General features: G+C 51.5%; 1 protein-coding gene across 8 annotated transcripts in view; it reads right to left on the reverse strand.

Annotated features, from left to right (window-relative positions):
- Dab2ip (DAB2 interacting protein) overlaps positions 1 to 13,791 on the reverse strand; it is a 149,887-nt gene that overhangs the window by 22,572 nt on the left and 113,524 nt on the right. For all 8 annotated transcript variants that reach the window (XM_055599889.1, XM_055599887.1, XM_055599888.1 and 5 more), the window contains 2 exons: positions 1,914 to 2,067; positions 723 to 821 (listed from right to left, as the gene is read on the reverse strand). In XM_055599889.1, coding sequence (XP_055455864.1) covers positions 723 to 821; positions 1,914 to 2,067 — 253 coding nt within the window. The remainder of the gene's footprint in view (positions 1 to 722; positions 822 to 1,913; positions 2,068 to 13,791) is intronic.

Raw genomic sequence — 13,791 nt, forward strand, 5'->3', positions numbered from 1 at the left:
TCTACTTGGCCAGCCCAGAACCTAGGCGTACTCAGAGCTTTGGGAGAAACTGAGTAGTGCAATGTACAGGTAGGGACAGTAGAGACACCTGCAGACATGGCTTCATCTAGTCTGCCCTGCTTATCACTAGCTAGTTCACCCACATCAGGTACCTAGGCCCAGGCTTGCCCTCCTAGAAAACAGTACTAAGGCAGCCCTGCCCCAGAGTGAGCTGGGAGAAGGGAGACAGCACAGTGCCTCGCCCCTTATAGGCTGGGGCACCAGTTCCCGGGTCTCCTGGTCCATAAAGCAACTTAACAGGTGACTCTTGCTAAGACCACTTCTTTAATGATGTCATGGTAACAGGACTTAATTCAGATCTACAAATCCTCTGGGAAGACAAAGGAAGTGATTACAGTTAGGGTCAATCAGATGGAAGAGACCAGGGACAGTACAGCACAAGAGGATACCAAAGGGCGCCCCTATGGAGAAGGGTGTGAATGTCTGAACAAATGAGCCACAGCTGGCTAGGAGGAAGTGGTTCTGGGCAGGACACAGGACCCGACTTCTAACAGGAAACCCAGCTCTATGGCCCAGGTTCCTCCTTGGTGTAGTGTTGGGAAGAAGCACCTAACAGCTGTGATAGCTCAGCGACTCCAACTCCTTCCAGGTCCACTTGGCTCTGCCCCTACTCAGGATTCATGCCTTGTTCCCTCATGCCTGCGGAGTGGACACAGGCCTACCTTGTTGGGGTGCACTGCTCGCCGCAGGTTCTCCATCCACTTATCTCGTTCAGCTGCTGACCGGCAGGAGAAGCACTTGCTTCCTGAGGATGTTGTCACCTATTGGGGCAAACAAGATGGTGTTATAGGGAAGGAACCGCCACAGGGCTGAACAAACAGCTAGGGAAAGCCCAAGGCCACCATGGCTGCATAGCAGCCACAGGAAGAGGCAAGGAGTTGATGCCTGGAAACTCATGAGCCACAGGTGGCACTGACTCCCACTGTGGCCCTGAGGTCAGCAGTGAGGAAGTAGCCAGGCTTCTGTTATGGGCTTTAGGGCTGCTTCCTCTTCCCTGCCCCACCTCACTCCTGTCCAATAGGAAAGCAGCTTTCTCACTATCCCCTCCCTCTCCTCAACAGAGACAGAGTGGGGTACCCTGTTAGAGTCAGAGTGCATACTTAATCAAGCATAGGCTCCCTACAGGCAGATCCCAGCATCTCAGGAGACCAGCAAAGGTAGGCTTAGTCCTAAACTGACCCCTCTGGGAGTTCCCTTTTGTTTGTCAACAGTGACAATGATGATCATAGAGACCTAACAGTGTGCTGGTCTAGAGAAAAGAGAGCTGACTTTCCGGGGTGGGCCAGGCGTAAGACCTTCACCCTCCCCTGCTGGTATGAGTCCTGTTCATTTCCTATTTGCCATCCCAATGTTTTCCTGGTGTGAGGAATTTGGCCAGAATGACCCTGCTGCTTCCAGAAAAATGCAGGCTCCACTGAACAAACCAGACCCATATACAGCCACTAGAAGGTATGATCATTCTGTAGCTGCCTCTGCTGAGACAAGAAGACAGTCCCAACCCTCTCAGCCTGTCCCGGGCATCGACACCTGAGTCCAGACCCAGTCTGACTTGGCTTGATCTTAACCCAGAAGACTACAGTGGCACAGAGTATGGCAGACACCAAGAGGATGCCACAGTAGGCCCAACTGGCTTGTCATTACTAGGCTCACTCCTCTCCCAGGGGGTTCCCTGAGTATGCTTATTGGGGTGAGGTTAAGATACAAACCTTCCTATAAACAGAGGAACAGGACAGTATGAAACTTGGAGCAAATTCCAGACTGTTCTCAAAAACCTGTACACTGTTGGGGCCGCAGAGCACTGCAGGAGCGAGCCTGGCCAAGTGGACCAGGACAGAGCCTCAGGAGGCACTCACCTCAAAGCAGTAGTCCTGCCCCAGGATGCTGCTGTGAACAGGCTTGATGACCACCTCCTCCTCCATGCTGAGGTCCAGCGCCTCCACTGCACTGCTGGGGCTGAGCAGGGACTCGTGTGACCGAGACTCCTTCAGCCTTGGCATCAGATGGGACCTGTGGTGGTGGGCAATAAGGCTGTCACACAAGGTCTGACAATATCTGCACCAAACAGGCCTCCATCTATCCCCTTGCCAAGTTGTCTTGCTTCTACCCCCACTGCTCCCCAGGAAAACCCTTCCTCCCAAACCCCAGTCTCAGTCCTGCAACAGGCAGGTCTAGAGGACTGGTACACCCCCTTTCCCACCACACTGGAGTCTGAATACATTCCTTCGTAAGAGAGAAAACTGCTGAGGATCCTTTGTCCACTTGGGTTCGGCACAGGATCTGGCCTGGCTCTGCAGTGGCCCCACAAACCTGCAGGAACGATCTCTGACCTTGTAGTCTTCCGGAGCCTTTCCTACCCTGTCCTCTGCCCTGATTTTTGTCCTAGCTTTCATCAAGAACATCACTGCCAGCAAAGCCCTCTCTCGTGCAGTGCTCCATCCTGCCAGCACTACACAAGGCAGGGGAGCTCCCGCAGCCTCTGGGTGGCAGGGACCTCAGTTTTCTACCTGCTCTATAAACCAGACACTAAGTTGAGGTCTGTATACCCAAGTTACAGACAGTGAGCCCCAACACAGGCCTTGACACAAGACACAAAAGTGCTACCTGGTAACCAAGTAAAGACAGGCTCACACTGGCTCTGATAGGCTGGGACCTCAGCCCCAGGTAAGCCATCTCCATTTCCCCAACCCCTTGCATGAAGAGCCACCCAGGAAGCCCCAGGAGACCCACTCAGCCTTTCCACAGTGCCTCTCCAACCTAGTACAAACGGGGCCTGCGAGCGTGCTAAGGAGATGGGCAGAACCAGAAGGGAGCAGGTTAAAGCTGGCCAGAAGCCTGTTCATGTTCCTTCAGCATTTCCCTTGGGGTGTGACTTCACTAGGCCTAGGCCACTAGCTGTCCAGCAGTGGGTATGCCTGGATCAGCCTGCCACAGCCTACCACTCAGGACCAGGGGGTGCTGGCCTCCTGTAGCCCATCAGCACATGCCTGTGAAGGCAACTGTGGCTCAGGGGAGAAAAATAGGCATTTGTTCCTGTCCTGGACCAAACAGGTCCCTCCTGTCATCCTCTCCTGGGATGCCTCATTACAAAGGTAAACCGTGGCCCATCTGCCCTTCCACACCATTCTAGCTGTATAGACAGGCTTTCCTCTAGACCTGAATCCTGGCTCCCACACTCTACCCCTCCCCACCTCAGCACTGACCACTGTGTAAGTGAGCAGCCTACCACACAATCCACCCACCCTCCTAAATGCTGGGGAAGTCATGCAGCCTACAGGAGAGCTGAGCCCTGCCACCCATTTGGTCTGACAGCCGGTTCCTGTAACCGGTGAAATCAGGGTGCTTTCTAACCCAGCTAAGAGCCAGATGTAAGGTCAGCAAAGGGGAGGAGCTGGAGAGCTGGGGTCACCCTCTAGCTAGGGATAGGAGTATGAGGTATGATTTATTACCCTGGGGCCTGATCAAATGAACCTAGAGCCCAAAAAGCCCAACAGGCCAGACACTCCCCCCTCCCCCAAAAAAAGGACTAGATCCAGTGGTTGCAAAGCCTTTACCTCCCTCTCTTCTTCCCCATGCTGTTCCAGACATGCTCCAGCTGGCCTGAGCCTCCCTGGGAAGATTCCTGGGAAACCAGGCTGAAGGGAAGCTCAGAGCCCTGAAGGTTTCTAGACTAGCCCAATTCAAATGGCTACAGCTCAGCAGTCCTGGCTTGCCTGTTTCCTCACGCCTATGAGGGAAGCCTGGAGCAGAGGTTACACTTCCAGGTCTCCCTGGGAGCAGAGCCCTGGTTGTGGTGGCGAGACTTGAAGGATAATGCTATGCATCTGTACTTCCTTCCCTCTGCACTGGGAGTCAGTCTGTCATCCCTTTCATCTCCAGGTTCCTGACACATGCTAATCTCTGGCCTTATTTCATACAGGCCTAGAAGCAGCTCATCTGTGCAACCAACTAGGGCATGCCTTTAGAGACAGTTGGTACAATGGATAGAATTTAGTATGGGAAATGGTCATTTGGTCATATCCTAGATCCAGCAGGGCCACCTCAAGGCTTAAGAGCCACCTCTCCAGGAAGCCAGCCCTGACCTGTCTGCAGCACCCCTGGACGCCTGCTCCATCAGTCTTTACCCAACCATGCCTTCCAGTCACACACACGGTTAGGTCACTTCTCTCTCCTCCAGCCTCTGACATGCCAGGCTGATCAAGAAGCTGGTCTGAGGCAGGGAGGAGATGAGCACCCCAAATTACCATGGCCCCAAGGGCACAGCGTTCCTACTGGAATGCTCAGGAGGAAGGAGGTAAGCAGGCACCGGCCGGCCTGGCTCCCATTCTACTCCCAGGTGAGAGTGTTTCTTAAGTAAGCCCCACTAGCACAGGCTGGACAACAAACCTGTTCAAGCTGCACATGCCCTACCAAGAGCTTCACCTACCCACCTACTGTACAGAAGGGGGAGGTGGGCTCAGGAAGTTGCTTGATCTGCCAGAGGCTTCCTGCTCGAAACCTGCTCAGTCCTGTCCTTGGCTGCAATGTGTCTCTGCCACTCCCCACTCCTGGTTGACCAAGGCTGGGTGAAGCAGGGAAAGCAGCCAGTTGCATGGCCATCTAGCTCAGTCTTACGATGGCTTCCTTCCCTGTCCTCTGTAGACACTGGAGCTCACAGTGAATGCCTCCTGCTGGGTCCTCTACCTGGGGACCAACTCCAGGTCTAAACATCTCACAGCAACAAGACTAATACAGTGCGACTACACTGTACTCAAGAGAAACTGGGTCACATGTCCATGACAGGCCCAGGTCTTAAGCCACATGCCTGCCCTCAGCAGAAAACAGCCAGTACCTGGGGAAAGGCTTAACCCTTGGCTTAACATCACATATATCACCTCATAGATGCTTCAAAAGCCCAAGAGATTGCCTCAGCCAACAAAAGAAACTAAGGCCCAGATGCCCATCCTTCCAGTGTTCTTTGGGTTCACTTCCTTATCCGGGAAAGGAGGGATTCTTGCCCTAAGCAGAGAACAACAGGACTGAACACACACCAAGAAAGAACAGGATTTGGAGACAGGCACTCACTTCCTAGGTCACTGAGTTGCAATGGAGGTTGAGGGTGTCCCCTAAAGACCACAGATTCAGGTCCAGCCCTGGTCCCTCACTCCCTTCCTCCCTGCTGGCTGGAGTCCCCCTGGCCAGGCCCACTGCTCAGTGGCCGGCCTGCTGGGGTGACCCCCCCTTCCCTCAGCAGGCTCTAGCAACTTCACTACCTTGCCTCGGTTCAACCAAACTCAACACCCAGCATCAAACCCTTTCTTCCATCAAGTTTTTAATGCCCAGATCCTCCAAATAAGCAGGGACATTTGCCAGGCCATGTTGGAAACTTATCACATTGTTGTCCCTTCACCCAGTACAAACTCCTTGTGGGTAGACTGGGTTTTTCTTAGCCCCAGTGTTCAGAGCTTCAGAGTTCTTGGGCCAAAGGCTCCAAGACCCCACCCCAGCAGCCAAGTTCAACCATATCTGATGGAGGTCAGGTCAGCGAGGAAAAGAACAGACCTCCTGAGTTCAGATACTGAAGGGACCATTCCCTAGGAGAAGTGACAAAGATGATTCAAAAGTGAGTGATCAAGGTACTCACTGCCTGTTCAAAGCTGATTCCTGAATTTGGCCTGAAGGCCCCCAACCCCATACTTTATACCAGAGAGGACCCTATGGGGCTCACTGTATCTTCTGTGGCAGTACTTTGGTCCATCCACCTGGTCCACCTAAGACCTTTTCAAACACAGCAGGTTCTAGCTCCACAGTAGCTCCTTGAAACCACAGCCCTGACACATATACTCCACAGAATGGAGTCACACACTTCCTGGGAAGTAGATCCTCAGTAGTTCCTGGGCCAGCCAAACCACCGGCTAGTAAGATCTACACTAAATTCCACTCCTGAGAGCAGGTCTGACCAGTGCATACAAACCTGCAGGAAGGAAGGGAGTGACTCAATGGCATCCCCACCTGGAACTTTGCACTGAATTTGCTCTTCTGCATAGTATGGCTCACTCCATTTCCTCCACTCTCCTCTCAGAGGCCCTGTGCTAATCAAGCGCCACAGTTCCCAAGCTAGTAGCCAAATGTGCATCAAAAATCACCTTGGCTAAGGACCAAGACATCTGCTACTACCCTTCCTTCATGTCTAACAAAATCTTCTCATTTCAAAGCCCAGCCCATGCTGTCCCTGTCTCTCCAGGATAACAGCCCACATCCATGCTGCCTGCACCCTACTCCACAGTGTCTACCTGTCTCCTTCCCCTAACTCTCACCACAGTCCTATCAGGACTGAGGCACAGCACCCTTTCTAAGAAAAATAACCTGCTTGAGATCTTATAGTAGCAAGCAACAGTGAAAGAGCCCACCACAGCTCAGAGAAATCCACGGTGAGTCTGCGAGCACATGCCTCAGCCTCAGCCTGGCCTTTCCATCGCCTCATAGAAGCTATCTGGGACTAGGGAGGGCAAGGACCAAGCAGGGCTGACTGCTCTTTGTGACCCACTCCTTCCAGGGCCCAGGAAATGTAGGCATGGGCAAGGGAGAGCCGCTGCTGGAGGCAGAGCCAGCACAACAGCAGCTGATTGTGAGGCCCAGAAGCAGGAACAAGGAGACATTGTCTGGCTCCTGGGGCACAGCCTTATCCGACAGTTTTTCCGCCAGCACACAAGCTGTTTTTCAACTCTAATCTTTTTCTCTTAAAAGGTTAAAGACACAGAAGTTGGGCAAATTCCCCATTATTTCAATGAATGAGGGGGCCCAAAACGAAACACAAAACTTGTGACAACTGAAAAGCTCACTTGACCAGGAGTGGGCTCACAGGCTATGGGTGCGGTGGGCTTACAGTAAGACTGTTGAGTAAGGGGGCTCAAGGTCACCCTTCACACCTCAAAGGGGACAGAGAAAGATGTTATGTGTGGCCCCAGGGCACAGCTGGGACCTGGAGAAGCCAGCTGCAGGTCAGGCAGGCTGTCTCCAAATGGGGCAGTGGAAGGACGGAGGCAGGCCTGGGAGATCCTTTAAACACTTGACAGAGGGGCAGCGGAGATCCCTCAGAGGTTAAGAACACTGGCTGCTCTTCCACAGGACCTGGGCTCAATTCCCAGCACTCACACCCATCTGCCACTTCAGTTTTGGGGGACCCAGTGCCCTCTGCAGACCTCCGTGGGCACCAGGCACATGTGGTGACCACATATACATGTACAAAAAACACGCACATAAAATAAGATACTCTGGAAAGCCAGATGGAGGAGCAGCACCTGCACTACTGGGTAACAGGGCAGACAGGTAGTAAGTGAGCCCTGGAGTAAACACACCAATGTGAAGGCCACTACAGAAATGCCATCGGGCGGGCGGCAAGACTGAGAGCGCTGAGCATTAGATGCCAGCTGTAGCAGCAAACCAACATCTCCACCCGATGCAAAATGCAGCTTTCGGTGCCTCCGCCACTCAACTCACTAGACCTGTTTCCCATCCATCCCTAGAGTACTGGACAACGCTCACAAGGAGTCACTCTAAAGTCAAATGGGGCATTGTGGGGGAGTTCGTGAGGACAAGTCAGTTCCAGAAATTGGCGTCAGTCACTTTGTGACCATGCTATCTCTCTTTACTTAAACCACCTTTAATGCAGGGGCTGGGAGATGAGTGAAAACAGTTCCAGGATAGGCTATCTTTCTACCATTTCCCAAGCTGTTCCTGTTCATTCCCTAACCACTCAACTTCCTTACTTCCTCTCAGCAGCCTATATGCCCAGGATGTCTCAAAAAAAAAAAAAAAAAAGTTATTTTTTTTTTTAATTTGAAAATTTTTTTTAGTGAATTTAAGGGGAAAGAAGAAATGCATGGGGGTTCCATACCAGGCCTGGGACAGGGGAAAAAAACAAACAAACAAACAAACAAACAAACAAACAAACAAACAAACCAAAACATGAACAATGTCTCCAGAGTTAATGCCCACCCAAAGACTAGAAGCCCTATCAGTTCTGGAGTGAGAACTCAGCAAATGTAGGCCTCGGCAGGCCTCTACCTGTGCAGCAGGCCCAGGTGGCATACTGAAGCTCTGTCCACAATGGAGCTGCTTCTGGATAGAGTCCTGGAACATGTCAGGACAAGGGCACTGACTCCTGGGAACCGAGTGCTGGACATAAGCTGGGCTGTGCCTTGCTGGAAACATCTCTCCTCAGCCCTGTCAGGCCTAAGCCTGCTCTCACTCCTGGCCCAGCTAAAATCCCAGATTAGGAAAGGAGAATACAGCTGCCTGGTGGCTCCCTGGGCCCTGGGCCCACAAACAACATCCTAAAAAGGCAGAGGCTGGCCAGTCAGCCTGAGAAACTTCCTGGCAAGAAAGCCTGGAAGAATTCGTCCCTCTTAGGCCTGGGTTTCCCCAGTTTAGGACTTCAAGAAGGTTCTAGCAGTCTTGAGGAACCCGGATGACACCTCCCTTTATACAATACTGGGCCCTGGCCTCCTGCCCTCACACAAGCCCTGGGATCTCCACACCACAGGACTGAAAATGTAAAGAGAATGCACCCAAATCAGGGCAGCTCATGAGCAGCTACAAAGCAACCTGAGGTGTCCAAAGGATGCTGATGTGCTTACATGATACATCACCTCACAGCCTTCTCCCAACAGAAGGTGTCACCCAAAGCAGAGAGGACAGCAGGGTTTCAAACAGGCCCAATGAGCCTGGTCTCTGTGTTGAATCCACTACACTCTGCCACACACCAAGACCCAGAGAGGGCGTGGCTTCACACATCCAGACTGAAAACTGAATCCAGTGGCCTGGTCACCCTGACAGCCTGGAACACCCCAGCAAGTGCCTTACACAGGAAAGTGAAGAACCAGGCTCCCATTCTAGCTCTACCCTTAGTCCACTGGAGACCTTGGGCCAACTGTTTTTTCTCGGAACTCACAAACCCTAAATAAGTTTCCTCTCTTCTAGGGGTTGTTTCCTCCAGTAAGTGCTGAGCTTACTTACTAGAAAAGTCCTCCATCACTCCCCAAACTAAAGCCAGGCATGGTGGCCACTTCCAGAGCTGCACACTTGCTCCTATCAGCAATAATGCAGCAGAAGTGCCTTCCTGCTGTCTGGAGGACTTGGGCCAGTGTTTTTCTTATTCCTGCACAGGGGGCTTCCAGAGCCAACAGGCCCCATCCTACCCTTCCAGGAGAGGCATACCCAGAGCCTGCAGGCCTCTGAGATCACATTCACCTTCACAGCCTACTTCCTTGAGTGGGGATGGGGCAAAAACAAAAACCTTTCCATCTAATCCCCCGTCATCCTGCAGCCTGAATAATTTTGGGTTTTTAATCAATAGCTGTCAGACTTGTCAAATTACTTTGGGGACCACAAAGCAGTTTTTAAACATTCATAAACCTCAGTAGATCAGTGAAGTGCCCTGAATTTTAAAAGAGAATCTAAGAACACTCACTGAGCAGGATGAGATTTGAGTAATTCCAAGGAGAGTTGAGGCCCAATGGCCCCTACAACTTAAGCTCTTAGCCCTCCCTGGTTCCCAGGAGAAAACTCCAGGCTTGGTCAGCCACTCAGAGACCAGGCAGTAGGACATTTCCGAGATTTTACCATACCTCCATCTCCACTTGTATCCCCAGGCAGAGTCCAATATCCCTGCATGCCACTGCAGACATTTGGGGCTCTGACCCCAGCCACCTCAGCAGCACCTCAGCTTGTTGTCCTACCCCTTTCTTCTCCTTTCACTTTCTGGAGAAGTCTCAAGGCCCTGGTCAAGGTGAGCTCAATGGATCCCAGCTCAGGGACACACCCAGGTGTCCCTTCAGTTTGACTGTGGGATGGTTCCTGATTACCCCTAACCCTACCACAAATACTTCCAAGAGTAGCCTCCATGGCCCTGAAATGATTATGAACAAATATCAAGAATCGGCTAAAAATCAACAAGTATTCCCATTCCTCAGGAAGCAGTTTATCTTGACTAACCTAATCCCCAGTCCTCCACCTCCAGGAGGTGGGGACGCAGGCAGCATCTGCCTCGTCTTCTTCATCCAACACCCAGGTGCTGTTCCATGTGGTTGGCAGTTTGCATTAAAGTGACAATTAATCCGAGAACTGCTGCCTTCTCCAACCCCTTGGGCCATACCTGTTATAACTGGTTAAATGTATTGATCACATACAATCAGTTGGGCATGGTGGCACATGTAATCCCAGAACTTGGGAGGCAGAGGCAGGTGGACCAGGAGCCCAAAGCCAGCCTCCACTACACAGAAAGTTCAACCACAAGAACCCATAAGCAAACCCCTGTGACCAGGGCCTACTAATAAGACAAGTGTTGGTATCTGGGCCCTGTGGTCAGCCTCTATGCCCTGCCTTACTCTGGGCCTTCTGTTCCCTTCTCTAGCACTCCTCTGATGCTCCTGGCTTCCCCCTGGCCCAATGGCATTTCCAAGATGTCTTTCTCCACGTGGTCCAGATTCTTCCACCCTGTTCTCACAGCAAGGCTCCTAAAAAAGCTTCTCTGAGACATGATCCCAGACAACACCACTGGTTCTGCCCCTCATCCAAAAGCAGGCTCAAAAGGACAGGCCACCTTGGGCAGACATCTTAAAGATTCCTATTTGTGAAGGACACATCTTGGAATAAGCATGTATGCTAAGAGTCCAGCCACCAGCTCAAAGTAGGTTCCTCTTCAAATCTGGCCACCACTGGCCTCCAGGAGACAAAAGCAACAGACATAACGGGGAAGGAGAGGAGCAGGGGAAATGTGGGTCAGTCTTCTCATCTGTCAAACGGGCTACCTTGTGGCTACACTGCGCTGGTACCCATCCATTATAGACAGGGAATAATAACTGAATGCCTTCCTTATACCATCCTTGAGCCTACAGACCCCCAATGGACAACAAAGCTACCACATCTCAAACTGCAGCAGGAGGCAGCCAGGAGCATTCACTGATAGCCAGTCAACAAGACGGCAGCCCCCATATAAGTGCTCCTATACTACAAGCAAAACTAGAGGGGGAGCATGTCAAAGAAAATCAAGGGGTGCTCTTAAGCCCCCACACAGCCATCAGCTGCTAAGCCACCCAGCTAGAAAGTACACCAAAGCACTGGCTTATATCCCCTTTGGTTCTTATGTATCTGACTGTAGTTAATGCAACTGAGGCCTGGAGATAGCCTTCATAATCCCTCCTTTCCCCACACAATCCACACTAGTTGACTTTAGGATACATTAGCATGGTTATTTGCCATCTGGTCCAAGGCATCCCAGCAGATCAAGCCAAAGCACTTAACGTAGGTGTGTACCAGGCCAGCAGCTAGGCCCCGTCAACCCTTCTAGTGACCACTATATGGGGCAGCCCACCTTTGCACAAGGTGAGCCACTCTTGCTCATTTCCTGTCTGAGCCCTGCTCAGTGGTCACTTGTCCAGCACTGTGACACACACCTGTAATCCCAGTACTCAGAAGGCTAATGTAGGAGAATTAAGTTTCAGGCCAGCCCAGGCTATATAGGCTACACAGCAAGATGCTTTTGCAAGAACAAGAAAAGCAGACAGAAGAAAGAGAAGAAGCAAGAAAGAAGAAAGGAAAAGAAAGGGGATGGAGGGAAGGAAAAGGAAAAGGAAAGGACGGGAAAGCCCTACCATCACAGTCCTCTCCAGTGTGCACTGAAAACTGGCTTTGCTCAGAGTCACAGTTCACAGGCACAGGGCAGGGAGGCTTGGCCATATGAGCTCTAATTCCCAAACTCTTCTCTGCCTGTCTGTCAATGCCTTGGGTTTTCACCTACAGAAACCGTGTGCTGAAATGAACCAACTTTCAAGTCACTATACAGGAATTCCAGGTGGTAATAACGACAATGGGCTCTGCTCTGTCACCTGCCCTTAGCACGGTAATGAGTGAGGGGACTTACAATCAGAGAAGGCTCCCAGTGAACACTATCATAGACACGATCTGGTTTCTGACAACCTCTCCAGCTGCAGCCAGCACACTCAGCACCAGACATAGCCCAGGAGCTGAGGCAGAAGGGAGGTAAGCAGCAGCAAATCTCCCAGAGAGGAGACAGTAAGGCCCAAGCCTGAGCAAGCACAGCTCCACCCAGTCCAGCTGGACAACCAGAGCAAAGGCCAGACTCCTCAGAGATCAGAACACTCCAAGCAGTTCCTGGCATTTCCCTGTTCACAACGCCACAGGGCCTTCAGAAAGCAGCACTGCCACCAGGTCCCCTTGCTCCTCCTAAACTAGCAGCAGCAGCAGCAGCAGCAGCAGCAGCAGCAGCAGCAGCAGCAGCACTCTTGTTGGTGTCCTGTTGGAGGCAGACCTATCCTCACTGCTTCCAAGTTCTGGGCCAGTAGTGACTGTGTGGTAGGGCTGCCATCACTAGAAACTTGAATGTTGCCACCCTCCCACTGGGCACCCGTGGCAATCTAGTACTGGAAGCAGCCCCAGCTCACCTGGGCCTCCCTAGGCCCAGGAGAATAAATGGCTCCCTTTTGCTCAACCACTACTAAGGCCACTCTCCATGCCTGAACACAGCTACCGATTTTGCAAGTTGGAGACAGAGGCTAGGCTAGCTGCCTAGACATTGGCTGTGCCCCACCAACCTCAGTCAGTCCAGCTCTGTGCTCTGGTTCTAGACATAGCACTCCAGCCCTACCCACTGGGACTAATCATGGCTAGTTAAACAAAAGCCAATGTTCCAACTCTCTGTAATATTCTCTTAAAGGGCCAGTGTCCCAATCAGGTCTGTAGGAACTTAAAGGAACAGATCCCCTTTTCTGTACAGGAAGCAGGAAAAGTGAAATAACAGCCCATGAGTCATGATCAGATTAGCAGCCTTAGGCTTCTAAGGGAGACTTCAGGCAAAATTCCTAAGAGTCAAACTTTACTTGAAGGCCCCAAAGCAGCTGAAACAGAAACAGTGAGACAAATTCTCATGTAGAGACTATAAATGTGAGGGAACATTGCCAGTTCTGAAAAATCACTATTTATCAGGCACAAGATTTGGCACTCCTAACATTGTCTGCTTTACTCTCCACAACTGCCCAGACAGGTGGAACCATCAGCCCACCTTCCAGATTAACAAATTGAGGTCAAGAGAAGGCTTCTCCAGGATTACACAGTAGGATGGGACTTCAACCCACAGGGCAGTGTAAGCAGAGGATGCCCTAAGCCTGGCCATTGCCACAGCTCCCTCCCAAGAGACCACCTCTCTCCTGTCTCAACCTTAGGTCCCATAAGATCCACATCCTTCAGTACCTTTCTCTTCTACTAAGAAGGGATGGCACTAAATCATTTGTCTAACGTGCCCAGCCACTGGGCTTTCAGGCTAAGTCGAAATGCCCTCTGAGGTCTCTTCTACTTCTTTTACCTTACATTATGAGACCCAAAAAGAGACAAAAGCCAGGAGAAGGAGTCCTGAAAGGGCAGAGGATGGCCTGCAGGTTCTGCAGATATTCGGATACTATGCAGGCCTCTCGTTCCTCCACAAATAGGTTATGTGGACGGAGGCAAAAGGTGGGAGCCATGTCTTTTTAGCCCAAGACTCAGACACAGAGTCTATCCACAGGGATGGAGGGGTAGAGACACCAAACTTGGGCAAGAGAAGAAAGGGAAAGATGCTTGACTGCCTGGAGCCTAAAACCGTATCTTAGAAGGCGGCCAAAAAGAGTGAGCCATTCTGGGTTGCTGTAGTGTGGCTACAGAGTGGCTGGGTTCAACAGTTGCTGTATGGCTCACATTGGG

This window comes from Psammomys obesus, unplaced genomic scaffold (genome assembly GCF_907164565.1).
Source record: "Psammomys obesus unplaced genomic scaffold, mPsaObe1.curated_primary_1811, whole genome shotgun sequence".
Taxonomy (NCBI): domain Eukaryota; kingdom Metazoa; phylum Chordata; class Mammalia; order Rodentia; family Muridae; genus Psammomys; species Psammomys obesus.